This window comes from Daphnia pulex, chromosome 1 (genome assembly GCF_021134715.1).
Source record: "Daphnia pulex isolate KAP4 chromosome 1, ASM2113471v1".
Classification (NCBI taxonomy): Eukaryota; Metazoa; Arthropoda; class Branchiopoda; order Diplostraca; family Daphniidae; genus Daphnia; species Daphnia pulex.
The window spans coordinates 3,146,709-3,174,332 of NC_060017.1; the positions used below are offsets into that span (position 1 = coordinate 3,146,709).

At 43.5% G+C, this 27,624-nt stretch overlaps 2 protein-coding genes and 1 long non-coding RNA gene across 9 annotated transcripts in view; 1 reads left to right on the forward strand and 2 right to left on the reverse strand.

The window, feature by feature from the left end:
* Window positions 1-15,397, reverse strand: part of LOC124197928 — a 56,377-nt gene extending 40,980 nt beyond the window's left edge. Inside the window, exons 1-3 of one of the 3 annotated variants that reach the window (XM_046593512.1) lie at window positions 14,360-15,397; window positions 1,706-2,581; window positions 452-1,638 (exon numbers count right to left, since the gene is read on the reverse strand). In XM_046593512.1, coding sequence (XP_046449468.1) covers window positions 452-1,638; window positions 1,706-2,581; window positions 14,360-14,552 — 2,256 coding nt within the window. In that variant the 5' untranslated portion in view covers window positions 14,553-15,397. Of the gene's footprint in view, window positions 1-451; window positions 1,639-1,705; window positions 2,582-4,138; window positions 4,591-8,059; window positions 10,251-14,359 lie in introns of those variants that run through there. The other 2 variants (XM_046593519.1, XM_046593527.1) reach the window with 2 other exon arrangements.
* An 8,392-nt stretch (window positions 15,398-23,789) lies between these two features.
* Window positions 23,790-25,478, reverse strand: LOC124209033. The gene is made up of 4 exons (XR_006880761.1): window positions 25,188-25,478; window positions 24,697-24,988; window positions 24,463-24,646; window positions 23,790-24,401 (listed from the first exon to the last, which is right to left on the reverse strand). It is a non-coding gene; the product is annotated as an uncharacterized LOC124209033 (long non-coding RNA).
* A 150-nt stretch (window positions 25,479-25,628) lies between these two features.
* On the forward strand, window positions 25,629-27,304 carry LOC124198564. 5 transcript variants are annotated; one of them, XM_046594563.1, is made up of 5 exons: window positions 25,629-25,828; window positions 26,232-26,422; window positions 26,541-26,562; window positions 26,625-26,817; window positions 26,894-27,304. In XM_046594563.1, the coding sequence occupies exons 2-5, from the start codon at window positions 26,242-26,244 to the stop codon at window positions 27,095-27,097; spliced, it is 600 nt and encodes a 199-aa protein (XP_046450519.1). In that variant the 5' UTR covers window positions 25,629-25,828; window positions 26,232-26,241; the 3' UTR covers window positions 27,098-27,304. The 5 variants fall into 5 exon arrangements, with proteins under 5 accessions (XP_046450519.1, XP_046450743.1, XP_046450590.1 ...); XM_046594787.1 differs by lacking the exon at window positions 26,541-26,562 and having other exon boundaries at window positions 25,633-25,828; window positions 26,232-26,450; window positions 26,894-27,014; window positions 27,076-27,291; XM_046594721.1 differs by lacking the exon at window positions 26,541-26,562 and having other exon boundaries at window positions 25,635-25,828; window positions 26,232-26,450; window positions 26,894-27,014; window positions 27,091-27,278.
* The last annotated feature ends 320 nt before the right edge of the window (window positions 27,305-27,624 follow it).

The window sequence follows — 27,624 nt, forward strand, 5'->3', positions numbered from 1 at the left end:
TCGGCTTTTACCCGTCCCAATGATGTCACAGTTCAACGAAGAGTGCATAACGCGTCTATTGTTATCCGCGCCGAGCTCGCACACAACTTCTTGTAAGAAGTTGGCTGGATAATAACAGGCCGATCAAAAGAAACTGCCGAATGGAGCCCAAAGATTTCCGAAAAAAGAAAGAAAAAAGCCACGATCCGGATGGCAAATAGATGTGTAGATAACGGTCGGAGTCGGCCTCCCCACCCTCCCTTGTGCGTATTAGTTATGGAGGGTCTACTACATAATAACACACAATCTTCGGATAGGTCTGAGGGGCGGATCTTATTGGCTTTGATATCATAAGTACACACAGGTGAATAATAGATGAAAGAGGCGGTGGCCGGCCCCCCCTTCTTTTATTATCTTGGCTATTGTCCGTTTCCCTATTTTTATGGATGAAATATCTGGATGTGTAATTTACCTGCGTGTCGCTGCCGGAACTGCCGTTGGAAATGGAGCGACGTTCCATCAGTGCGTTATTGCCAGGTAGCTGCATCATGGCGTAACGGAAACCAGGGAATTCCAACAGCAGTGGATTATCCACGTCGATGGTTTTGTTGTTGTTGTTGTTTGGCGCGTCGTACACGGGCTGAAGTGGCTCTCCCAGTTGTTGTTGCTGCTGCTGTCGCCCACCGGAAGCCACGGATCTGGGCTTCCAGAAATCGCTGGAATCGTCGGCCGGTCGTGACGACGCCAACAGGACGGGAGCGATTTCCGTGTCCTCCAAATTGACGTAGGACGGCTGCCAATCGTAGCCGCCGTCCGGCGACATGACGCGTTTCACCACGTGATGATGATCCACCTCGTCCGTCGTTGTCTGCTCGCTGCTGGAGCCGCAGGATTCGTTGAGTTTGCCCACCTCCGGCAGATCGTTGGCCGAATCCAATTCCAGGCAGAATCCTCTGCGACTGCAGGGGATGTTGACAAAGCCGGGCATCTCCAACGGTTGCGGCTCTTTGATCCCGTCCGTTTGACCTCCGTCTTCCCGGTCCGATTCGAAGACGACCGGCAGAGTGATAGATTCGTTGCCAATAAGTCTGGCTTCCGTTTGGAATGTCACTTGCTTATTTGGCCGGCTTTTCTTCTGGTTCTGGCTGGACGAGTCTTGGCATCTGGACGAATCCGCCGCGCTACTCGTCCCAATGGACAGCCCGTGACTGACGAGCGAACGGGCCGGCCCGTATTGATGCAGGTGCTGACCGGTAGAGCTGTGGGGGCCGCAGGGCGCTGATTTCTTGAGTGGCGACGACGTCCCATTGAACGGATGACAAGCCGAGGACGGCGTCGGAGTTGATGGAAGGCCGTTCCGGCTACACGCCAGAGCTAAGCTCGACAGATCCATCAAATTGTCGCCCGACTCGTTGGCTGTTGTTGGTGACGGCGGGTGACGGACGGGTCGCGGGCGGTGCAAGTCACTCGACGCCGGCGGCTGATTGGTAAAAGAGGCCACCACTCCATCCAGCTTCTTCAACGGCATCGGCTGTGAAGTGCTTCGTTGATGTTGGTACTTGATGGATGGACAAGGAGACACTTGTAGCTTCAGGACAGGATCGACGTTGTCACATTCCTTGGGCGCACGGACGGTGGAACTCCGAGTGATTTCCATTCCTGATAATACATTAAAAACCCATTAAATATTTCATTTGATCGTTTAAGAAAAATTTCTAAAATTTACGGTTCATGGGAAGGAGAGTGGCTTCAGCCAATGTCCGCGTTTCATCGGCGGATGTGGACCGGGCCGCTTCGGCTTCGGCTTCAGCGTCCGACATTTGGGCCAATTCGTCCTGTAGACTGTGAATGATATTTCGATACGCCTGGTTACTAATGTCCTCCAGGGCTTTCCTCTTGAGATTGGCCGCTGCGGCCGACATGTAAGCGGAGCTGGATGAACCGGCCGTCTGTTGGACAGCGACGGGAATCTTGTCCAGCTGCATGTAGAGGCTGCTACCGTTGTCGTCGACGACGGCCGCCGGTTTCCGTCTCGCTCGTCGACTGGTTATCGATGAAGAACACGACGAGTTGGTCGTGCACGACGACGACGAATCCGGCCGCCTTTGCTGGCCCCTGTCTTTGACGGGAGAGACGGACCGGGCTTGACGCAAGGTGGACATTCTCCTGACGGTCGCCTGTTTGATGACGCCGGCCTTGTGACTGGCAGACCTGACGGAACAAGGAGTCGTCGCTGCACTGATCACAGATCCGCCGGAATGGCCGTAGGAGGGGATGCCGTGACAGGAAGCGGCGCTGGATCCGCGTGGAGGCACCAAAGGAGGTGGCGGCGAGCCACCCCCATCTGATGACGTCGTGGCTCCCGTTTTGATGTCGTGCGGAGGTGATCCGCTAATAGTCGTTGCGGCGCTGGACGTCGTCGGACTGTTTTTGGATTTGGTGGTGGAACTCGAGTCTTTCCTCCTCAGCAATTTGGCGGAGGCGCGTCGCAGGTCGGCCAGGCTAACACGAGCCGCCGACGAACCCGAGTGATGGCCTGTTGAACTGTTGTGGCCGCCGTTTTTCGAGCCCTTTGCCCATTTCAGCATGGCGACGGGGCCTCCTGTCAAATCGGAAAAGAAAAAAAAAACACAAAAACAGAAATCAAAGTTAATTTCAACGGATATCACACAAGTCACGAGTGACGACGAACCGCGTCCTCTTCTTGCGGCTAATCGTGTCGAAATGTCACGAAAATCCCCCCTTCCACCGACAAACACCGAAAACGGGAGAAAAAGAGAGAAGCGGATGAAAAAGGAAGAAGCGATCCGCCCGCCCGTCGTCCCGTGTCTAACATTCACAGTTGACATCTTGAGCTTTCTCTCTCCTTAGATTCTATATAGCAGAAGAGATGGCGCGTCCTTTGAACGGGGCCGGCGCGTCTCGTGCTTCGGCTATGTCTTACTCGCTCTTGTGGCAGTCGTGAAAAAGTCACGAATTCGCGGCGTCAGCACCGACAACCGCAAATGGAAGTCTCAATAACAGAGCCCGAAAGAAATCAGAGGCAAATGCACGAAAAGGTTTTATTTCTTCTTCTCAAATGGGTGTTGTTGCGTCTGTTGTGTGTGTGTGTTTGGGAACAATCGGATGTAATCAAAGTGCAAGGCACCTCTGGTGGCCTCCCGACAGGAGAGCCGACCTACAACACCTGTAGGAAGAACCCGAGGCGCACCGCTATATAGACGCAGTTCAGCAACGGCCATTGTTTTCGATTCAAATTTCTAGTCGTTTTTTTTAGCATTTCAAAAAAAAAGACGAACGAGAGATGTCTACTAAACCGCACGCTCTCTTTTGATTCAAAATGTGTGAATTCATTCGGCGCTCGGTTAAGGTGGGATGGAATCCAAAAAGAGATTTTTTCTGACACGCAAACCGCAGCACCAAAATAAACCCGGTCGACGCCCATATTCGCAGTGCCACAACCAAGACGCAAATAAAATAAGGAAATGAATAAATAATATCAAACGCTCGTGCGTGATGATCGCGTGAACTCGACAAACAACAAATACTATATATATATATCTAAAAATCTAAAATCAAATAAAAACCAGAAAACGAATCGTTTTTTTAGTAGTTGTTTCGTTGCCGAGTGAGACTCTGTCTCTGCAGCGTAATTCTATTGGCCCGGCCGCCATTCAACACGCAAACAACCGTGTGCCAACAGTGCCTCCAAAAACGAACGCCAACTGTAATAAGGCGAAACGAAACAACTGCGAAGAGAGTTGTGCGGATGACGGGCCAAGTTCGAGTCCGTGATTGATCGCTCTAAAGCGCTACTCCTCTAAACCTTTTTTTTTTTTTACCCATAGAGATTCCCATTTCTTATACAGAAAAAATTCAACTTTTTTTCTTCTTCCTCGAGTGTTACGTTACATTGATCCCGGTGGCCTTGCATCAACGTCATAGCCGCCAGATTAAAGTAGACGCGAGCAGCAGCAGCAGTTCTCCGGTGGTAACAACAACAAAAAAATTCGGAGACGTTGATTTCGTGGAACACCAAACAAGAAAATGCGCAACAAACAAAAAATCACACAAAGTATAGAGTCGCGGGGTAGGGGAACAAAAAAAACAGGTTCACAGCATGTTGTTGTGGTACAAACGTCTTGTTGGAATGTGTTACCTAACGAAAACTCTAAACACTCGAAGGAATCAAGAAATTCCGTTGAATAAAAACGACACTGCGCCGTCAGGAGCCCCACAGGAGGAGCAGCTGGTCGCCCTCCATGAAATCAGACGACTGTCGAAAGAAATGTGCAGAGGATTGAAAGATGAAGAAAAGAAAGCTTTTCTTTCATCTATCCAGCAATCCTCTGTGGAATGATACGATGACGACTGGGCATCAGCAGCCGAGCCGAGCCGATCTGATGGACTCGGATGGACTCGATTTCCATCTTACTGGGTGGGTAATAAGATCTTGCGGAGGAATTGGGCGGTAACTCGATGACGCCGTGTGGTTGTCTACAAGGCATTACAAGTATATACCAGCTGGCCGGTTTTCCACATTTTTGCCCCGTTCCTCCCACTCCGACACGTATTGGTAAACAACAAACAACGAAGGGAGAAAATGAGCAACAAGATAAAAATTCCGACCGGAATAGATGGTGGAAGAAAAAATAAAAAAGACAAGACACGCGACCAAACACACCTCCTCCTTCGGTTCTTATTTTCTCCTTTTTTTAAACTCGTCGAAAAAGATCTCGGAATAAAAATGGATGTCATCGTCCATCACCCAAGAAATATTAAGGTCCTTCTAGAAGAAGAAAACCGGATCAGATATCCGATCCCTATGCACCTCTAGCTCTTAATCTCTTTCGCTGGAATGCAGTTTAACATCTCTAGTCGACTGACACACGGGCCCACCGTACACAAAATGACGCGCTGCATATCTCAAAAGATTCTTTCGATTCTCCAATTTCGATCAACGATTTTCTGTGCCAAAAGTGGGCAGACCGACATACCGCTGATCAACAGTAGGGGTGGGAGGGGGGAATCCGCACCGGAGCACAGCGGAAGAAGAATACAAATTCCGGCGATAACGGAAGCGATTGCTACTATTCAAACCAGTTCCGTTTTTCTCAGATTACTATAGGTCAAAGACTTAAAGCAAACAAACACAGTAGGCGTTATTGTTATTATTAGATAGATTATCGTGCTGCTGGTATATCCCAGCGGAGGATCTTCATCAACAGCCGTTTGAGTTTGTGTGTGTGTGTTTTGATTGTGTGTTTTGTGACCCTTGTGATCCGCTTTTTTGTTTTCCCCCGGCATCAAAGTGATGGACGGAAAAGACTAGCAGAGCCCAGAGGGGACGGGCACCTATAGCCCGGCCCATCAATTGGAATGTTCTCGCTCCGTTGAATCTGATCACGTCTCCCTATAGTACCTGCATTTTCGCTTGTGATGGTCTAGAGACATAAGAGCAGCAGCAGCAGCTAGGCAACGCGGGCGACCTTCGCCAATCAAACGATAGACCTTGAAAATCGTATTCACCGATGGATTTCTATTCCTTTAGTCTCCCAACGGTCGTCGTCTCTCTTTTGATTCCGCCAGTTGCCTATATAAAACTACTGCGGCAAACAACATTTTCTCTTGTTTGTTTGACTTTTTTTTTCTTATTTTTTTATTCCTTGACTTCGCCTTTCACTTCAGCAGGAGCAGGACCCCCGATGCCAAATAAGGGGGTTGAAAGTTTTCCAATTCCGATAGAAACATGGGCATACATCAATCGGGCCGAGTGCAAATGGCGCGGATATTTCAATGGGAAATTGGGAGGAGGAAAGTTGATAGTCTAAGAGAGAAAGCTCCCGTGTTTTTATTGGCGTGTTTTCTGGCTGGGAACAAAAAGAAAGAAAAGAAGGGCCACCGAATGTATCGAAAAAGGGAGGAGACGGATCACCGTGAGAGACGTGCAAAAAGAGAAGATTCCCACAAGATGCGCGCTGCTGGTTATATTACCGTGACCTGAAAAAAAAAGTGGCTGTCACCCGGCACAATACAAGCAACAAAACTTCCATCTTTGTGTCAAGTTGTTGTGTCGTTCGACTGTTTAGTACCGGTTTTTTTTTAAATATTATTATTCTCCTCCTGTACAACCAAATTCGTCAATGCCACCGGTGTAACAGCTCTCGAACCGACCAGATTTTGAGTTCTTCACTGTCAACTCGACAAACGAAAATTGGGGAGAGAATAAAGAGAGAGAGAGAGACGAGATTTTTTTCCGTTTTTCTTTTTGCTCTGCCGAGCGTGAAAGATTGGCATTGCAACTAACAAAACAGGAGTTGTGTCTAAGGTGGTAGCCGTTGAGTCCTTATTATTGTTCAAAAGAGACGCGCCCTCTCACCTGTGACGGGCTCACCGCTTCTACCTGTACAAACACGGCCTCCTTCCACTATCCACTATCTATCTACTAGGTATACTATACTACACGAACGTTGTTATTTTTACAACGGGCAGAGTCCAGGTAAAAAACCAGAATTGGTGGGGGGAGAAGACTGCGTCAACAATTGAATAATACCCGACGACTCTCTTGTATATAAGCGACGCGGTCGGTGTTTGTACACACCCAGGAGGGGGACTGAAAGAAAAATATTTTTCTTCTATATATTTATAAAATGAGAAAATAGAATAGACGGCGACAATGAGCCGAAATCAGCGCTGCTGACAAAGTTTTTGTTTGGCTTTTTTTTTTTATTATTCGAGTATCTGACTCCCACCCCCCTTGGTATGGGAAAAAAACGGGCAACAAATGAGAATAGAGCCAATGTTGAACGCATTGTCACGACCGCAGCCTTCGATCTCGTCAAGTCTCTTCTTGGATATAATAATAATAGCGTAACTGACTTGATCAGCAAACAAAACGCGGACGGTAGTTGCTTGGCGTTGCTTTTCAACAGCCACAAGAGGCCCTTCTTTCAATTAAAGACAACAAGTTATAAAAAGATTATTATTGTGCATGTCGAATCGGAAAGCCAGCAACCACCAAAGCGCTACGTCTATCTATCTATCCCCACCACTTCTCGATCCTCATTGTCCAAATTTAGTGCCAGACAATCTTTTTTTTTTTTCTATTCGACGATAATAAACCCTCGAGAAAAGGAAAAAAAAATTTCAATTGAATTAAAAATATAAAAAAAAATACTGTGAGAGATATAGCTTGGTATATAATATACCAGCGGAGAAGAATATTTATAGACACACAAGTCGCGGTGCTCATAAAACCGGACCACTTATTAGATGACTGTGTTCTCTCTCTCTCGTTTGAAGGAAAAGAGCGCGGCATCGGCCGGATTCAAAAGGTAAAGAAAAAAACAAAAATGAGGGGAGAGAATTCGAAAAAAATATTTTCTCTGCCCCCACAAAACGTCATAGATCAAAAACGAAAATTTTGATATAAAGAAAGAGGAACGTTCTTTTCATCTGGGAATTTTTTCTTTTTCCTATTTATATTTATATTTTCTGCTGGATCATCTTCACGTGATTTCGTTAATGGATTATACACCGCACCACTTTGTTGCTGTAATACCGTTTTTCCTTTTTTTCTCCTTGTGTTACCCTCCTTTGACCGCGCACCACTCTGATGGCCGACGAGATTACATGTACATCACAGAGACGGTACTGGGCACACAAAAGGGAATTTTTTTTTTCTTCTTCTAGAAAAATGGAAGATGATAGAGGAGCTAGGAGAAATTTGTCGATTTGTAGCTTCTGGGAATATAACGAATCGATCGGTAGACTACATATTGCGCCGCGCACAATAGTTCATCGGCGCACGGATTCATTAATCAAGTAAACATACACATTCTAGCAAAGGGAATGTTTTGTGTGTGAGGAAATCCACAACAACAACAACAACATCCGCCACAAAAGGTTTTTTTAAAAAATGGAAATTGTAGGGGATCTAAATCATAAGTTGAATAGCTCGGGAAAAAAAATTTTCGGAAGAAAAACGTTCCTCTTTTACTCTATAATCAAAGAAGGGGGGTGGGGGAACGGTATAGAAAAAGAATGGAATGTTATTTTCATCGCTCGACTTTTAACTTACAATACACATGCTCGTGTAGGGCAATCCAAAGCTTCCAGAATGGAATTCCAGACGATCTTCTTCTTCTTCTTTCTCGGTGGTAGCGGAGCGCCTGCTTATTTTTTGGGTGTAAATCTTCTTCTTTTTTTCCCCCTTTTTCTTCTTCTTCTTCTTCTTCTTTCCTGTTTATGACTTCTTCCACTCCGGGTATACCGGGAGAGAGGGTTGGAGCGCGTGTTATTATTCAAAACGGGCAGGAGCTGCTAGTAGTTGAGCGCGGTGGATGAGCAACGGATGAAGGAGCCGAGAGCATTAGCATACGGCCTCGCTGTAGGTAACAAAAGGTACAGTGCTCTAAGGGCTATATGTATCTTGTTTTTTTCGTATATAAGAGTTCCGATACACAAAGACACACACACGGGTCGAGTGGAATTCCGATTCGATGTATATAAAATCCCCCCCGCACCACCACCGCCCCTCCACAATGAAGATAAGGTCGAGAGAGAGATTTCTCCGAAGAGGGACCGGTTAACTCTCTCAATCTTTATAGGAGTAGTAGCAGCAGCAGCAAGAGTCTTTTGTTTCTTTCTTTCTTCATCCAAATCTCGATCGTCCGGTGGGACCCAGTCAAAAGCTCACCGTTAAACGAAACAAAAATCAAAGTTATTTTTCTTCGAGATGATTACAGTTGACGATAGGTCGACGAAGGGGTTGCCAGCCAGACAATTGGGGAGGCGATGCTTGTTGATGATGCACTATCACGAACGAATAAGGGAATAGAGAGAAGCGCACAGAGTCGTGACGTGACACGGTGGCGACCACCAAACTCGTCGGACCGTACCCGCGCGTGTTTCAAAATCGTCTGCTGCAACGATGGATGGAAACAGAGTTCCGAGCGAGAGAGAGAGAGAACGGCTCCGGGGGCTTTTTGTGTGTTTCCTTTTCAACTCTTCGGCGCTGCTGCCAACCCAAGGGATAGACAGAGAGACCTTCCACAACAATTTGGCTTGTTGGAGAGAGAGAGAGAAAAACACTCGGTTGTCCGATAGACACCACCGCAAGACGAGCAATCAAAGCATCAGCCCCAGCAGCAGCAGCGACCGAAAGGGAAAAAAATAATAACTTTTTGAGAAAACCGTTGATGACTTGAGGGGCTTCCTGCGATCGAGTCGATGGGCAAAAAGAGCCCAAGTGGTCGATGGCTTTTGGCTTGTTTGATGGCTTCTCGTAAAAACAACAACACTTATTCGGCGCGCGCTATATCAGTTCGCGTTAGGGAGAAAAGATTTCGCACACAACAGGTGAGTGGAACAACAAAACTGGGCAGCAGTTGGCACGCCTCTTTTCTTCTTCTTCTTCTTGTCTATGTAGTTGCTATAATATTTTTACGACGTCCAATCCCATGAAAAAAAAACTCAACTGCCCGTGAAACAAACCGCAATCAGCGATGCCCCTCAAAAAAATAAAAATTCAAATTCCAAGGGCCGATCCCTTATTGGACCGATCAATCAATAAAATGTTTTTCGATTCAATTTTCGATTCGTCACACAAAGTCGACGGATATGGACACGGATCGTTGACGAATTATCACGCGGCCACACGTTCAACAGTCACAACAGGTGCGTGTAATATTGACACAAGAGATGTTCACTTTTTGATGTCCTCCGGAGCAGCAACAGCAACGGCCAGCCACTTTGTTGGTATTATAGTTTTTAAAAACCTGGAAGAAAAACTCGCACTCGTGTCGTCGAGTTTGTGTGTCCACCCTGTTCTCCGCGTTTGAGAAGACTGACGTTTTCCTCATAGACAAGAGTTAGAAACCCCCCCACTGGTTGCTGGGTCTGATAGGCGCTAGTGGTGGTGGTGGTACCTTTTCCCCTACCTACTCTCTCCCATTTCCATTCTTCTTATTGTATGTCCTCTGCTTCTTCTTCTGGTGGAAAAGAGAAGAGAAGTCGCGCTCGCAGGTCCCTCCCACTTCTCTCTTCCCCACCCTTATGGGTTAGGTGTGTCTTCCATACCTATATATATCTACTATCCTATATAAGCTACGTAGAAATATATAAAGAAATGGTGCTAGTGGTGGTCGGGGGAAGATGGTGTGGCGGATGGCCCAAGGGCTAAACATTTTTTTTTTGGGGTAGAGGATCCGGAGAAGAAGAAGAAAAAGAGAGGCCATCCGGAGACTGGGTCTATCACAGTTTTTTTTCTTTTTTTAGTTTGAAAAGAGGGGGGTGAAATCAAAAGAAGAGAGAAAAGCCGCCCTTCTATTTCGGAAGATTTTTTATTTTCTTCTTCTTCATCGGCTTCTTCTGGTCATCGGAAGAATAAGGAGACCGATGAAGAGAGAAAAGAGACGCTCGATACATTGGGAAACTGCGATGAGAGGACACAAGTTGTATGCAGCACAAAAAAAAAAGAAACAGTTTTGAGATGAGATGAGAAAGAAAATAAATTTCAAAAGAAACAAAATGAAAATATTATCCCGTCTTTTATCTCGTGTGACTGTGTGACCAGCTATACAAAAAAAAATAATAAGGATCTCTCTCTCTCTCGAGTGTCCGTTGAAATTGGAGATCATTCCCCCCTCATCCGCACCTTCAATGGCAAAGTATTTTTAAAAAAGAATAAAAAGACTACTAAATACTTTTTTTTTGTATTGAAAAATTGTTGATAAGCTGCCACTTGGTGGTGCGCACACTCTCGGGTCAATGTCAACGAGTCACACGGTGTCCGACAGTAGGAAGCGAAGTTTGAGGCAATTGGCTTTTGATATCCACGCACGACTTCATTCTATCCGACGGACGCTAAGAGTTATTTCACTCAAAATTATGACTCTCTGGAGTCTGCAGTATATATTTCGCCCTTGGAATAAAAAGTTTCGTTTTTTTATTTTATTTTCTATTTCTTTGAATGTCATGAACAGGAGCCAACAGAAGCAAAATCATCTGGGGGAAAAAATCTCGTAAAGAAGAAGAAGTCGGAGCAATTGGAGTTTCTAAAAAGTTGTCCCCGAAAAATTGATGTTCTCTTTTATCAACTGGAGAATGAGAGGGGCTCTCTGCCTGAATACTTTCAAATTGATGATGAATTATTGACGGCTTCTATACTTCAAAATATATCGGCCCGGCTGCTGCTGCTGCCGCCACACGTCTATACCCTATTTAACAACTCACACCGCTGGATGGCCCATTTTCTTGTTCACTCTTCAGTAGCTTCACCAGCACCACCGCCAGCATATACACGTCCAGCGACACATTTTATTTATTTTTTCGTGTTATCAAAAGCGAAGCAACTGCGGATGATGAAATGATGGGGGCATTAAAGGCATTTAACTCCCCAGTCTCTGCCGGCCTCTTCAATTGTACTGGTTATTATAATCATCGAGCCGGTGTAGGCCAAGAGTGATGATGGCGGTCTAGGGCTCTTTCAGGTGTATACGCTGGAATGTTGTTAAAGCTGCATGGAGCGTGTGCAGGGCTATCTAGACCTTTATGCCCTCTAATGCGCTTTAGTTTCGGGGGTTCTGGAAAAATAAAAAAATAAACTGGAAACTCGGAAAAATAAAATAAGGGAACGTCTGGCTGAAAAAAGAACGAAAGTTCTATTCTACAGGTATTGCTTTTATTTATTATTATTTATTTTTTTGTGGGGGGGGGGGGATTCGACGTGCTGAATCCTCGGCTCTTTGGCTTATCGCTCGAGTGGTGTCCAAATGAGAGGATGAAAAAGTATTATTTCGAAATGAAAAACCGTTGAGTTGGAGCGAGTTGGAGGGTTGCGAGACCAGCCATTGCGACCGTGATTGCATCTGAATGGACCAACCGTTTGCTCTTTTTTTTTCTTCTTTGCCTTCTGCCAAAACACGGAAAACAAATTCGAAGAAAAGCCTCTTCCTTTCAGCGTCCCATAAGTTATCGTGTCCACCTTGCGCACGTTTTTTGTCGATACATTCACCACCAATATCGGGCCATCTTTCCCCTGCGACTTTGAAGGTATGCGCAGGTAAAATCCATCGGGATGCGCACCCTGGTGTCTACAAGGATCAACTCCAACTAACGGCACAAGTTTCCACTACCGTGCTGTAGCTATAGCGAAAAAAAAACCCCAAAAAAGTTAAAGAATAGATGCCAAAAGACGTTTTTATATTTTTGGCTTTCACTCGTGGGAAATAAGATGAATGGCCATTTTCCACCTTTCACCTTGGTGGGTGGAAAATAGAGTCCCACCTCGCCGTATGTTGGCTGCTGTTGACGTCGGGGGCTCTCATCAGCTATGGGCCATAAGGAGAGAGATAGTAACAGGAAAAAGAGCAAATGCCTTCTGACTGATCTCCAACCGAGTTGGAAACCCATCGGAAATGATCGCGGCCCATAAAGAAATGTCCAGCGAAATGGAGAGACACAACAGCACGAATGTCCATCAAGCGCTCGCAGCTCACCATATCTTTCTTTACCTTTGCACACACAGAGGGCCTTGTGTCTCTTATTTCTTTTATACTTTTCTCTTTTTCTAAGAAGTTCTCTTATATTCTTGTCCTTTTATTCAACCTCCCGTTGACTGTATGCGCGGATGGAGTCTTCCAGTTCCCAACTTATAGTTATGGGCGGTCCGAAAAGGAGACTTGACGACTGCTTAACAGATAGACCGCAACCCCTTCTATTCATCACCCCTTTTTTCCCCCTTTTGGTTTCTTCTTTAACCCTGTGCTGTGTTCACAGCAGCCTCCTCCTATGACCGTAGTCTCGGCTTTCCATGCGTGTAGACGATGTGTACAGCCCGCGTCTAACATGACGAAGTATGTAGGGAGAGAAGAGAATGAAATAAAGAAAAAGATCAGGAAGAAAGATCAAAATATCTGTTTTCATAGACTGTTCTATAAGACGACGTGGGGACGGTATATTATCTAGCTATACGGCTGGCTGGTTTGTTGTAACCATCGTCGTATATAACTCTGGATATAGCGACGTCCGCATTTTTCAAATATTCCCAGGACTTTTTTTTTCTTTTTTCTTTTTTTTTCAGTTATCTACTCCGGTTCGATTTATCTCGATTGAAAAGCACAACAACAACAACAAGTCCGGACCGGCTGCACCGGAGAAATATCTGCAATATTATCAACAACCACCGAGGATGTATGTATACATATGCACTCCCTGGACATGTATAAAGATGAATTAATATTTACTCTTTCTTTATTTTCTACCCCAAAAATATTTCCACCCAAAAGAATTTCGGGCCCTTTTATCCAATTAAAAAGTAAAATGAAGAGAGTCTTCATCTTCATCCGGCGGTTTATTTAAAAAGGAAAAACCTCAAAAACGTTTGAGATAATATGAGAAAAAAAAAGAGAAGTGGGGATGGTAATTTTTCACTCTCGTTAATAGGTAGTTTGCTTGGCTCTGTGTATTATGTAAGGCCGACTCTTATTCTCCATCTTCCGTCTTTCTGAACTTCGTTTAACGAGCGCCCATACACACACACACACACACACACAAGAAAAATAGAGAAATAGACTAAAAAGAAGAGCCCATCAGAGGTCCGCGCCGCCCGCTCTCTCTCGTATAGTCCGAAAGGTTGTTAGTTACCCGAAAAAACCTTTCTTCTTCTTCTTCTTTTTAGCTATAGACACCGGCGACCTCCCAGAACGTTACGAAACGAATAAGCCATTAGCCAGCTTTTGTTGTCTTCTTCTACTTAGATATCCTCCTCCGTATAGCATCTCAGCACTACTCTTTCCTCTCGTCCGCGTAGACACGAGATGAAGGTGAGTGTAAGGTAAAAAGTAAAAAAAAGAAAAAGGCTGATGTGGTGATTATTAACGTTCAGAGAGGATATTTCTTTCTCCCCTCTCTTCTGTTATTTCTCTGACCATTTGGAATTTTGTTTTCAGTTTTTTTTTTTTTTTTATCTTTTACTTCATTCCTCTGGGGCAATGTGCCTCATGTTTGCGGTTAACCTCAAACGAGTCACCTGTAGCACCACGTCTAGCTACGTGGTGGTCATTGCATATAACATGTTCATCTAGTATTCCCGTAAATAAGTGCGGTAATGCGAGTTGGGGGAAAACAAGAAAAAGAAAGACAAGTTTTTGAGACAGGTGGAGCTTGTGGGGTGGGGAGGACACCAGTCACCCGGTGACCTAAAAATCAACTCACGGAACACTAAATTTTGATATGGAAATTTGTTGCGTAGTTTTTTTTGTAATTTTTGTCAGTTCTATTTCGGATTTATCTGTAAACTGGTTTTTGGCTGATGGGTTTTGCGGGACGGAGATGATGGGCGAGAAGGGTGAATTGAGGTCCGTTATTATTGGCTTACCTCTTTTGTTGCCATCGAGCAGGTATTCGACTTCGTCGCCTAGTCCGTTGGTGATGTCGTCGATGGAGAGAACAATCACCTGACCGGGAGTGGCGCAACGGGTGAACAAGTTCGATAAGCTGCGACCGAATTGTCCCAGCAAGGGCACAACGGCAGCAGTGCTGCCGTCCTTATTATTCTCTTCATGGTCCATCCTGTTTGTTTGTTTTTTTATTTTTTTTTCACTTTTTTTTTGTTATTGGTGTCGACGGCGACCGATGGCCGGGTGAGATTGTCCAATAGGAAAATGCGCAATTTAAAAACCACTCACGCGCTAAGAGCCACACGTGCCGGTATCTGCCGAGGAAGGAAGGAGCGGACGAATAAGGTGAAATAGGGGAAGCTGTGCTGCGTGATGTTGAGGACCTTCTCTTGTTTTTTTTTTGCACTCACAACTTCTTCCGCGTCATGGCCTTTTCTCTTATTTTCTTCTTCTTTTCGCTCGGGCTGATGTTTGAGCCTCGCAGGCAAATATGGCAGACACGCCGAGATCAACACGAAAGAAGACGACAGAAAGCGGGAGTGCTGCACGAACCAACGAAGGACGACACTTCTGGCGATTACGCCACGAAAATTCTTCTTCAATTCAGAAATTCAAGGCCCTGCGTGAGTTTTTAGTGACGTGAATTGTCCGAATTTGATCGTTCACAGTCGAGTCCAGCACTAATCGACGCTGATTTATTTTTCTGGCTGTCCTTTTAATCTTCTTTTGGGCGATGAACGGCGAAATGGAGGACACAACACGGGAGAGGAGGACAGCGGGAGCTTGCGGCTGTTTAACTTGTTGACCGGGAAGCGACTAACAATCGAACTGCCCGACGATGCGAGAGATTCCCGGTTTGGGCTGCGTGCGGAAAAAACAAAACCAAAAAAACTCAAGAAATCTAAGGCGATTTTGTGAGAAACGTGAACAGAATAGAACACAGTTCTATAAGAGAATCTCTTCGGCAGCAACTTTGTGTTGTGTCTGACTCTCTCGACACGAGTTATTCGACTTGTGGGCACCTTTTGGGGAGGAGGAGAAGTTAAAAAGAAAGAAGAAGAAAAAAAGGAAAAACATACACGGCCATGCATATACACTGGATACCCTCTCACCTCTTTGCCTTTTGGCTCTTGCGGTGGTGGTGGGTACCATTCCCATCCTTCTTCTTCTTCTTGACTCGCCTGTGTGTATCTCATCATCTTTTTTTTTTGTGTTGGGTGGGTATCCTCCGTCCATCCAGTGTGGAGATTCCTCCGGAGGTAGGTACACAGCTTCTCTCCTCTTCTAGAAAAACAACCCCTTCCACCCCCTCCCCCCCCCCCATCGGTTATTTCGTCGATAGAAAAACACATTTCCATAGGGTGGAGAAATATAAGGGAGAAAATGGAAAAAAAAATGCATATAAATATGTGTCGAGTGTAAACCCTCGGGGGTGAAAGGTGAAATGCAAATTCGATTCGGGGCCCCGATGGCCGAGGAGGCCTATAGCATTTTATTTGTATGTACATATGTGATGGAAAGTGCCAAGGAAAAAGAAGAAGAAAAACAACGTCAAAAGTCTCGGGGGTAACATAACTGATGGCTGAGATATTACATCGACAAGGGGAGTCCATCTTCTTCTTCTTCTTTCATATAGTGCAGCATTGGTCCTTAATAATATTCTGGCCGGCCGGCGTGGATCTTTCCGTCTTCACGCACGACGTCGTATTTATTTTCGAATACATATTTATGTGTCGGGGCCGGAGCAGCTAGGCCACATCATCAAATTAATAAATTTTTTTTTTTTCTTTTTCCTTTTCTCATTCAAATATAACAACCAACCCAACAATTTTAGTTGTGCAGCTGAGAAAGTTCGGGTTACATTAAATAAACACGCAACGAAATACAAAAAAAAAAAAAAACTAAATATGAAAATTGAAATTTGAAAAGACTCGGGGAGTGATTCGAATTAAAAAATAAAAGAAAGAAAGAAAAATTGAGCGAGAAATCCGATCTGTTTGAGTCGACAAGGTTTCAAGTGTACCCAAAAAACATCTGAATCTTATTTTTGCTTTCGTATTGTATTTTATTCGAGAACCGTCTAGCCCTATATATATATATATAAAAAAGGACCACCACACGTCGTCTGTTTCATAATTGACGTCCATTTACGTCGTTTTAGATGACATTTCAGTTCGGAAAATGAAACCGGAGAACTTGTCGTTTTCACCGCAAGAGAGAGGGGGGACGATAGAAACAACAACAACAACAACAAGGAAAACAACGAACAACGATAACACAACCCGGAAACCCTTTAGTGATAAGAAACCAACAAAGCGGATCGACCCCGTATATGGTAGTAGCCTGCCTCTTATATCAAAAGAGATAGGCAAATAAGCGGAGGGGACTAAATGTCTTAATTAAGGTATTTTATTATCATTGCTTCTACCTACAGGATAGTCGTCGTGTATGGGCTGTTGCGCCATTGTCCGCCCTTGTTTCAATTCAATGACCACGGCACAATCGAAAAGCGCCTTTTATTTTATTGGTAGTCATTAAAAATGATGACCAATCTCTAAGGTTCCGACATGTGTAATGGTATAAAAAATGCTTTAGTAGAGGATCGAGACGTATAGTTCAGAGAAAGCGAACTACGACGAGTGTAACCGATCTGAATGGCCCTTTTCATCCGTTAACAATAGAGTCGGAGAAGGACAGCACCGTATGGAAAATGTGTAAGATATATCCCCTCATCTTTGGGTCTCCGTTTTCTTTCAATTGCCATCATCGCCCGCCACGTAAATGTCCAATGCAATTTCACATATCCGATGGGTTTTCCGTGCGACCCGCGGCCGCCACTCGGGTCTCTTTGGCATGGCACTTTTTTCTTCAAATCCTTGGCGGCAATTATGAAATGGTGAATGCGCACCGCCCACTCTCCCCTGAGAGATTCTATCCGGTAACGGTCGTTTTCTTCTCCATTCTCTCGTCGACAAACCGCATCGGCACAGTCTCATACTCCGTGCGCCAAGTGACTGTATAGTCAATGGCGGAAAAAGAAGCTAAGAAGAAAGAGGCTGGACATGAATTCTAAACAACTGTGCGCTGCTGTAAGGCATATAATAGCGGGGCCATCAGCAACGAGAGACTCGTTTTCTCTCTCCTTTATAATATTTGCACCATCTCCCCTCTATTCTTCTTGGCTGCTGTACATACGTACGTGTATACGTAGATATCTACCTTTATATGATTGCTTGTTTGGTGTGTGCAACGCCATCATATTAGCTGCCAGCCGGGGCCGGTTGGCCGCTATTGTTAAATCTCTACTCCTTGTACTAGACCGCGCAACACACACAAGAATAAGAAACTGGGCGGACTTTTTTTTTCTCGCTGAACCTTCGTCTCTTATTGTTGAACCGAAACTTTTTCTTTTTCTTTTTTTCTTTTTCTTCTTGGGACTTGATCACTCGGTTGGCAGAGTGAAGGCCAAAGTTGTAAATAGAGAAAAGGAGAGTCTAGTCTCTACACCGCAAGAAGACGATTCGTTGTGTGGATAATAGCGAACGAACGCGCTTATAATTACCCTCTCGTGTGGCCGCCGCAACGAGATGCGCACCGGGCGCCTCTTCTTTTTTTCCTTATTTTTGATGTTGCAACAACAACAACAACAACCACCGCTCGCATCAGGACTAGCACACAATGAGCTAATGACCGTTGAAGAAGAAGAAGAGTTTTCTTTTATCGCTTCTTATAGCAGGGTAGTCAGACGTACGGGAAATCGAATTATATTGAACGTCGGGAATTTTTTTGTTTTCGAATTTCACGAGGTCGCAAATGACCACCGTGTGCACCGTGTCGGCTCTATAAGTCTATATGGAAGGAAATCCAAGGGGTGTGTCACTTTCTTCGTGATGATTAAATATAAATCGGGACCGCGGGGGTCTTGCGTAAACATAGAGAGGGTGAGAGGAAGGAGGAGGACGGCGAGTCACGGTCTCGGGGGCTCACGGTCAAAGCGAACGAGAAACCGTTGAACCACTGACGGCGGGAAATGTAGACTATGATTACAAACGCCGGGGCAAACCGTTGCGAAGGGAAAGTCTCACATAGAAATAAAAGAAATGGATAAAAGAAAAAATCAAATTTTATCCGCAGGGTAAAATGCATAGGATCGAAATGACACGCCTCTTTTAGTATTTTTTTTCTTCTTCTTCTTCTGTGAGGTTTAGACATTTGAATGCGATAGAGACTGGTGTGATGGGTAACAACAAAAGAACCGAATATTAGACAGACCCCCTCCTCCTCCTCCTCCTTTAGGGGGCCAATATAAAAGCAATCGTCTCTGAATCTATAATTTTTTTTTCCTTTTCTTTCCCATTCGTTTTTTTTTTTAACATTTTTTTCCCGATAATTTCTCGCATTCATTTGACCTTATGTCTGCTACTCTCTCGGTCTCTCCCCCCTGATTTGTTATTTCGATTTTTCGGGAGGAACTCTTATAGATGAGAGGGCCATCATCTCTCACAACAATCCATCACGTTGCGTAATGAATAATTCCAATCGTGATTGGCTTATTTCTCCTCAGCCACTAAACTCTTCTCGATTTGATTCACGTTGTTTATTTATAGATGGAGAGAAAATGTATCCGTGCGTCCTCCGCTTATTTCTCCGGGGCGTTACAGTTACAACAAAAAACAGGTGCTCCGTGTTTACCCATCATTAATTCATCAGCGAATATATAAATACATTTGATGGTTATCATAGGCAGGTTGTGCTGGATGTAACATGTGTCATGATTTGTTCGCCATCCTTTTGTGATGGTCTTCATTTCGCTCGGGCCGCCATCGCATGTGCACATTTCCCAAAAGAAGGTTCGTTATTCGTTTTTTTTTTCGGCCGGATCCTTCATTACGGACTATTTATGTCCGTTTGTTCATCCATTATTCATGGCGTCTGGTACATAAATCACAGGCAGCCAAAAGGGAGAGAAAGAGAGAGAAGACCTTATTATGACATGCCAATCTGTCAGGTACCGTGTGTGTAGACATGGATGTGCGCAGTAAATTATGCCGAGCATAATAGAAATATTGGGAAGAAAAGGAAATTCAAGCAGACAAATAATTCAGAATAATTTTCAAGCTACCCGGGTATAGGTCGTCCTATAGGCCTGCCTCTATATGGATAATGATGTGCACAATGAACGCACATGTGTGATGAAAACACAACGGCCAAATGAATACGTTTGGGGGTCGACCGTTTGATGAAATCTCATCATTATTACCGCTTCATTAGTCTCTCACATTCCGCCAGGGGTTTTCTCCAAAGAAAATTGGGCCTATAACATGTTTTATCGAAAAATATTGTAGATGTTAGATATACCGTATAGTTCCTTTTTTTTTTATTTTGGAGGGGGTTCATTATCTTTTATTCTTTTGCCCCCTTTGACTCACATTTTCCCATGGCAGTACTATCCACTTTTGTTGTAGTTGTTGTTGTTGTTGTTGTTGCTGGGGCATTCTTCGCTCGTCGAGACTCTGATGCCCGTCTGCGTATACCACAACTTCATTCAACCGACACGGTCTGCATCCAATCGGACGGAACGAGCTCGATATTAAATATGATGACGGTAAAATTGGTATTTCAATTTCGAAAAAAAAAGGTTTTTCTTTATTATTCTCCTTTTTTTCTTCTTAACCCGGGTAGCAAGCAGCACACTCTGATGTATACGCCTAACCATTTTTCGCCTTGTTTGCTGCTGCTAGACGAGACGTTGGTTGGCATCCGTCAGGTATTTGACGAGACAGACACAACAGCCATAGCAGCGCAGCTGTTGGAGAGAAAGTAAAGTATAACGCGCATAGAATTTCCCCAAGAGAGAAGATGATGACGCGAGGTACGCCGAGAGTTCGGGGCGACGATGAGGGACGCGTACGAGCAGTTTGGTTTGTCCATAAGATGATGGGGGAGGAATATATGGACGCCAGGAATGCGCACCGACTGCTGTGTTCCGTTTTCTTTTTCCTTTTTCCTTTGTAGGCCTCTTTTTCCCCTCTTCAACGTGGGCCTATAAGATTGTATATCCGTATAGACAGCGCACTGATGGACTGTGGGGTAAACTTGGAAGATCAGCGTGTCATCTTTTTTGTGTTTGTCAGGTCTCGTCAGCCGGCATCGTGATGTGTGATCAGAAGACCGTGAACAGAGTTACCTGAGCGACCCATCGTCGAGGGGGGATACACACACCCACAACAGCAGACATGAAACGGAAAAGCGTAAAAAGATAGACGAAATAAGAGAGAGAGAGGCCTAAGAGTCCATGGTACATTTGACTGTACTACGCTCTTAGGAAACCGGAGAAAAGTGACTGTAAACTTGAAGCCCTCTTCAACAACCTGAAACGGGCCTCGCCTTGGCAGGTTCTTGGAACCGAGAAAAAAAATCAAAATGTTGAAAAAATAAAAATAAATACAAGAATTAAAATACATAGGCCTATACCCTCTTCTTAGAGAGAGAGAGAGGAAAAAAAATGAAATAGAAAACAAACAAAACCGAAATATGTATGGGGGGAAGTGTTTGGTAACGGCAGTACAAACTAAACGAGCCCTTTTTTCTCCTTCCTTTCAAGAAAAAAAAAAAAAAGATTCTTAACAAGTTGTCGGAGTCATTCTTTTTTCTTTTGCCCCTTTTAGTATTATCTATAGACAGACTGTTCGTTTACTCAACCGACCAGCATCGGCAGAACTGTATAGTGCTTCTCGGTGCTTCTTCTTCTTGCTGTGCTGCTGCTGCTGCTGGTGGCCTCGATTCATTGCATTCCATTTTAGAAATGGTAGTGTAGTATATTGTCCGTTGAATGTTATACACCCCTCTCCCGAAATTATGGACACCTTCTTTATCTTTTTCGTTCTCTATCCTCCTATATAGATCCTTCCTATAATTTACCAAACGAAATTTTCTCTCATTCCAAACGATGGCGCCTATATAGAGTTTCAGGTTCTCGGAAATGAGCAGCAACTGCGCACCAAAATAAATAAATAAATAACATTTTGTTTCTTTTTAAAATAAATTTTTAAATAAAAAGCAGCCGCCCACCACGAAAAAATGAGAAAAGAATCGAAGCTGCTGCTGCTGGACCACCGTCTTCTCCGACGGTTTTTCGGTTGTTGTTGGTGTGTACTGGTTATTGGTGATGCGTAACGCTGGAGGTTGATACTCATTTTCATTCCTCTCCTATATATCCCCCCCCCCTCTATCTCTATCCCCTGCTGCTGATGGCCGTCCTACATCATCCGACCCAACACACTATACTGACGGATTACATGATCGATTCCTCCTACTCCTCGTCCAGTCAAAGATCCGACCCACACAGAGAGCTTCTTAAATTCCCCGGCCGACTTCTTTTTCTTTTTCTTCTTCTTCTTTCTTTCATTCGCCCCCCACTGTTGATGATGATGATGATGATGAAATGAGCACTACGGTGGCCTTCCCTCCTTTAGCAGCCAACCGTTGCCGGCCCATGGTTTTCTTATACATATTGCGGGCACAGGTGAACGGGCCGCTCATATGTATGTATTTGTTGCAGCGATACGTGGATGGAGGTTCAATCGGTCGGATGCTGCTGCCCGCGCCGTTGTTTCCATTTTACCTGAATAGACACGTTATTATTGTTGTGTGAATTTCTTTTTTCCTCCCCCTGTTGTAGGCCACCGAAAACAAATGATTTATGATGGCGGTGGACCAGTCGCGGCGGTAATAACGGTCTGTTTCTTTTCTTCCATCTTTTGCGACTCATGGGGGTCATTACGGACGGATCCCGGGTTCCACCGACGCAAGAAAACGCGGCCGCTGTTGAGCGATGACTCTGTCGGAGAAGAATCAAAGTCGGTTCGATTTTTCTTAGACCCAAATGATATTGCCTTCTTCATTTTCTTGTACTTTTGGGGCTGCCCGTCAGTGTAACAACTGCGGAGAGACCCCCCCCCCCCCCCCCACAACAGCAATCGTGCTCATGCAAATTCAAATGGCTACCGTTTTTCGGTTTGAATAAATAGCTGTGCACATGCACACGGGAGGGAGATGTATGAAACACAGCAGCTTCTCCATAGGCCGAACATCGTCACGCGATTATGATTATTTCTTACGTTTCAATGTTGAGAAAACGGACGGGAAATTTGCCGGCGGTTTTACCGATTGAGAGAAACAAAAAATAGCCTCGAGGTCTTTTATTAATAGAAATGGCCATCCGTTTGAATCGGCTCTTAATCGCACTATAACAAACGGCCGCAAAAGGCTCTCGTGAAGATCGTAAAAAGCTATCAAGAAAGAAGAAGCAGCTGTTTATTCCCCAGCTATATACTCAGACTGCTGCTTCTGGCAATCAAATTCTTTGTATATATTTATTGCTACTTAATGGTCGCCTCGATGGCGTCGGGATGCCGTTGATCATCTCCCGTGAAAAAAAAAAGAAAAAGTGTAAAGAGAGAAAATGGGTTGCTGCCCGGCCATTTCGCCGCCGACAGATCTTATCTTTTCTTTTTTCACAAAATAAAAAAGATAAGCAGCAGACATACTTTGCTGCATTGGCGCGTTCCTCCATTCAACTTGTCTCGGATCATAGTCAGATCTCTTCATCACATTTCCCCTTTTTTCTGTATTTGTGCTGTAGCTGTTATTTGGCGTTTCTCCTTTTCCATCAATACGTGGGCGGACAAATGGCGAATCTTCTGAATGGGTTGTGAGAAAGTGTGGGAAAACATATAGGCTATCGAGTATATGGTCCGGTAGCGTAAAAGACGTTATTGTTGTGATTTGCGGCTTTTCAGAATTGTTGTGCAGTACATTACAAGACGGAGGATTTTACACATTCTTGAATTCCGGAGTGGCGCCCACTTTATTCGCTACTTGAAAATCCATTTGCGGCGAAAGTCGTCATGTCTTCCTTGACTTCTAGTTATCATGTTATACTGTGCATTTCTACTTGATGGCTATGACCAATCAATCTGCAAGGACATCATTCCTTGAAAGTCAGTTTTCAGAGACATTGGCTAAATAGGTTGCAGGAAGGATGTTTTAGTCAAACAAGGTTTCACAAAAGAAAAAAATAAGAAATAATAATTAACACTGCGATTTCTACATGTCAGTTAATATGGCATCTAAAAAATATTTTTGATAATTTTTCACGAATATTCCTTGCGTCAGGTTATTTCATACCTAATTTATATGATTGATGGGTAACGACTAACGATGTTATTGTTTCACGATTTTTAATTTGAATTTTTTTTAGTTTGAATTTGATTTTTTTTTAGTTTGAATGTTTTTTGCTAGCCTGCAGGTAGAGTCAGCAAACAAGAAATGTTTCCATCTAGCGATAACTTAGGTTACAAGAAAAAAAAAACTTTGTTCTAAAGAAATTGAATTTTCACGATGCTGCAAATTTAAAAAAAATCTTTATTCCTTCGTATGCTAATACACGCATACCAAGTATATGATCTTCTGTGTATTTAACTAAGTAACTTGCAAATTATTGGGCGAATTATTCAGCAAGCAGGAAATATATTCGACAGAATCAGAATTGATTGAAACGAAATGAACAGCAACATCAAAGAGAAACAAACCAGAATAAGCTACTCAGCTTCATGTATCAAGGTCCTGAATAACGAAATTTAATATTCCAGTTTTTCTGATGGGCTTGCTGCTCCCAGTCCGCAATATCATCAGGCGTCAGATTTTCACAACAACTGATACAGAAACTTTTAAGCGGATTGTGATGAGTCATTATTCAAGCGTTGTTATGTGCGCATTTCCAGCCTCTTGAAGACGTGATTGGCGACGAGTTGCCATAAGTGATTTTCTTTTGAGCATAAAATTATATATCTAGAATTAAAGGTGCCAAATAATATAAGAACATATACCGCATATGCATCTCGTCGTCTCCGTTGATCTCACGTTCGTCAACGATGATGGCGGTCAATCCGTTTTCTTATGTTATCTTGCACTTCATTTCGGGTCTTACGTGTTCTTACCGTTGCGCTTGTGTGTGCTCTGCGTTGTATAGCAATTTTTAGAAAAAAACAAACGGTTGCAACATATCTGTAACACGTACCTAGACTTTGCGTCCATCCATAGTTGTCTTTTCTTGTTCGAAGTTTAAAACAAAATTCGTGCTGCTGCGTTCAGGGAATCCCTCGGCCGATCCGCTCACTTTTCTATTATGGTCGCCATCGTGGGAATAATATTCGGAAATGGGTAGCACCTTTTGGCGCTCCGGTGGGACAGAAATCAATTAACTTTTTACAGATATATTGAAATAAGTTCAACTAAAATAAATTTTCCTTACCGACTGCCTCCATCATGATTTTTTCGTGGGCGTCGTCATCGGTCGTCATCTCCGACGACCAATTAGAATTTGCCGGTTGTTTCGAAAACCATTTTGAATGAAGAAGTAGCCTAGGTTCTTTGCCTCATATGAACCTTCTTGCCATTAGAGCCTATCGAACGACGATGATGGAATAGTATCGAATATTATCCGGGTTACAAATTTAGTCAGACAAACTGACAAACTGTGCACTTTTTAACCTGTTGACTGTTCGGTTAGCATCTCCATCATCTTTACAATACCTCATCAAAACCTGAATGAGTCAATGTTTCCGTGAAGGCAGTTATTACATAAGGATTCTTGTGCATGCAGTGTCTTAATTTATGTGTTTTTAAGAGCATTTTTCAATCTCCACCGAGAACTTACTTTGAATATACCTATGATACATGAGTTATCGCTTACGTTATAAATACACAATTTGCAGCTTAACATGACTAAAATGACTTCCTTACTGAGTTTAGTATAAAGCGATATAATCTTCCATCTTGTCAACTTTTGTTCTTCCGCACTGAATTTGCTGTCATCACTATATTCTTGATACGATTCGAATCCGAAGAACCAACTTTTTGGCGCCGTCGTCGAATCACTATATTGGGAAGGAAACAATATAAAAAGTTCCCGGATTTCGCACGTTTTCCGTCACGACGAAAGAGAGGCCACGGCACTCTAAAACGCTTATGCGTGCATACCATTCGCACGTAAGCAACTCTCTGGGAACCGAACTAAAGAAAAATGTGATGCGGGGAGCAGACCATAAGTGAAATAAATAATGTGTTTATTTGCTTAGTAGTCGTATTTTATCAGTGTTCTTATAGTACCGAGAAAGAAACGTAGAGAAGACGAAGGCGATTCTAGAGAACTGGACGACGGGGTGACGTAGGAGGAGAGGAGCGAGAAAGGAGAGAGAGGGGAGTCATTCGGAGGAGAAACGAGAAGATAACTGGACGGTGTTGCTCCGAATTAAGAAGGAGTATTATTGTTGATCCAATTTATTGATGTCCTGCTCTACCGTGTTTACCACTTTACCCTCGTTAACTGTATTTTATGTGCTGTAAGCGCGGTGCTCACCTTTAATAAAGGCGGAATTTAAAAGGTACAGTATGTGTGTGTGTGTGTCTCTTCTCTTTTATTGAAGATCGTGTGACTATTAAGGGCAACAGTGGGTCATAACAATAAGTCGTCCGCATCGGACGGTAGCTAGGGATGAAACGAAAAATATCTGATTATTTTTTTGGTCTACCTTAAAACAGAATTCAAAAATTATTTAATATTTGTGTTGACAAAACCCTCTTGATTTATTCTGCCACGTTTTTGCCGTTAATAAGCCCGTTGGGTGACTTACGTATACCACCAGCGATATAGCTACGGGGAAAAGCACAACGACAACTGAACGTTCCGGTGTTACCCCTATTTAGAAAAAAATAAATGAATAACGCTTGCAGAAGTGATTTCGATTTGGAACTTCGATGTTAATTGTTTTGTGATCAATTCAATAGATTGCAAAAAATGCATGAAACACGATCCAGAATGGCGCAGTTACGAGCACAGGAAATGGGAGAACAAATAGACCCAGTGATTGGAAATCAAATACATGTAAATGAAGATCCTGCTGATGCGCAAGGACCACTCATTATTGATGATCAACAAATAGACCCACCGATTGCAAATGTTGATCTTGCTGCACAAGGTCGAGACATTATTGATGATCAACAAAGGTAAGATCACTTTTTTTTAATATATGTAGGAATGTGTGATGTCTTCTCGCCTCTTGGGCCAATCGCTGTGTTTTCTGCGGTTTTCTGCAGATGGATGTACACATCTATCAGGGTGATTTTTACACGCAAAAATTGTGAAACAAACAATGAAACAATTTTTTTTATTTATTAAAGGAATGGCGAACGTCAACACAGACGACCATCCGACTATTGCAGACCTTTAATAGGCCGACTTCGGAGCTTTATCGATAATCATCGAGCCCAAATCGAAACTGATTTAAGAAACCACCAACAACAACAAAGAAAGAATCGGGAAGACCTTGAGTTGCTCCTTAATGAAAGAAATGAACACCTGAATCAATCCGAGGTATCGTCATTTTTATCGTTCGCAATCTATAAAACTCACTTGTCTTAATCTCTGTCTTAATGTTTTCTTAACTCAGAGAGATTTAAACGCGATGGTAGAAGAATTGGAGACGGATTTTCGGCGACAAGAAGATGAACTTATAAGAAGACGTGATGAACTTGATCAGCGTGAAAGTCAACTCCACCAAAGAGAAATACGTACGAATCACCGTTTTCATTTTAACGAACAACGCACCATATATCTGCATAATTTTGAAAGAACATTAATGCACAGAGAATGACGGATCCTACCACAATTAAACCGGCGACATCAACCTCGACATCAACACGATCAACACAGAGGCGGGGAACCACTTCGTCGGTAAACGGTTATATCCTTTTGTAAACTTTCATAAATACCATAACTGTAATCAACGAAAATACACAGCATTAGATTGAAATAAATTTACAATTACAAATTCATATTTTTCAGCATTGGCACGGGGACAAATCAGGAAAAATAGAATGAATAGAATAAGAGCATCCCTGTTCTCACCTAGTTAATGCAGCATGCTCATCAGCTTCCGTTTCATAGTCACTGTTTCACTGATGATCAATTAATTTCCCATTAATTAAAAAATACGAATACGGTATAATTATCCACCAATTTTCACGTTTATGTATCATTCAATATGTGATTGTAATGCATCCTATCTTTGTGTCTAAAAAATTTAAAAAATGTTTCGCTTTTGGATTCTAACAACTACCCATAGAGGGCAACGCTTATCGGAACGAGCCTGCGCTATAGAAACTCACGATTTTAAAAAAA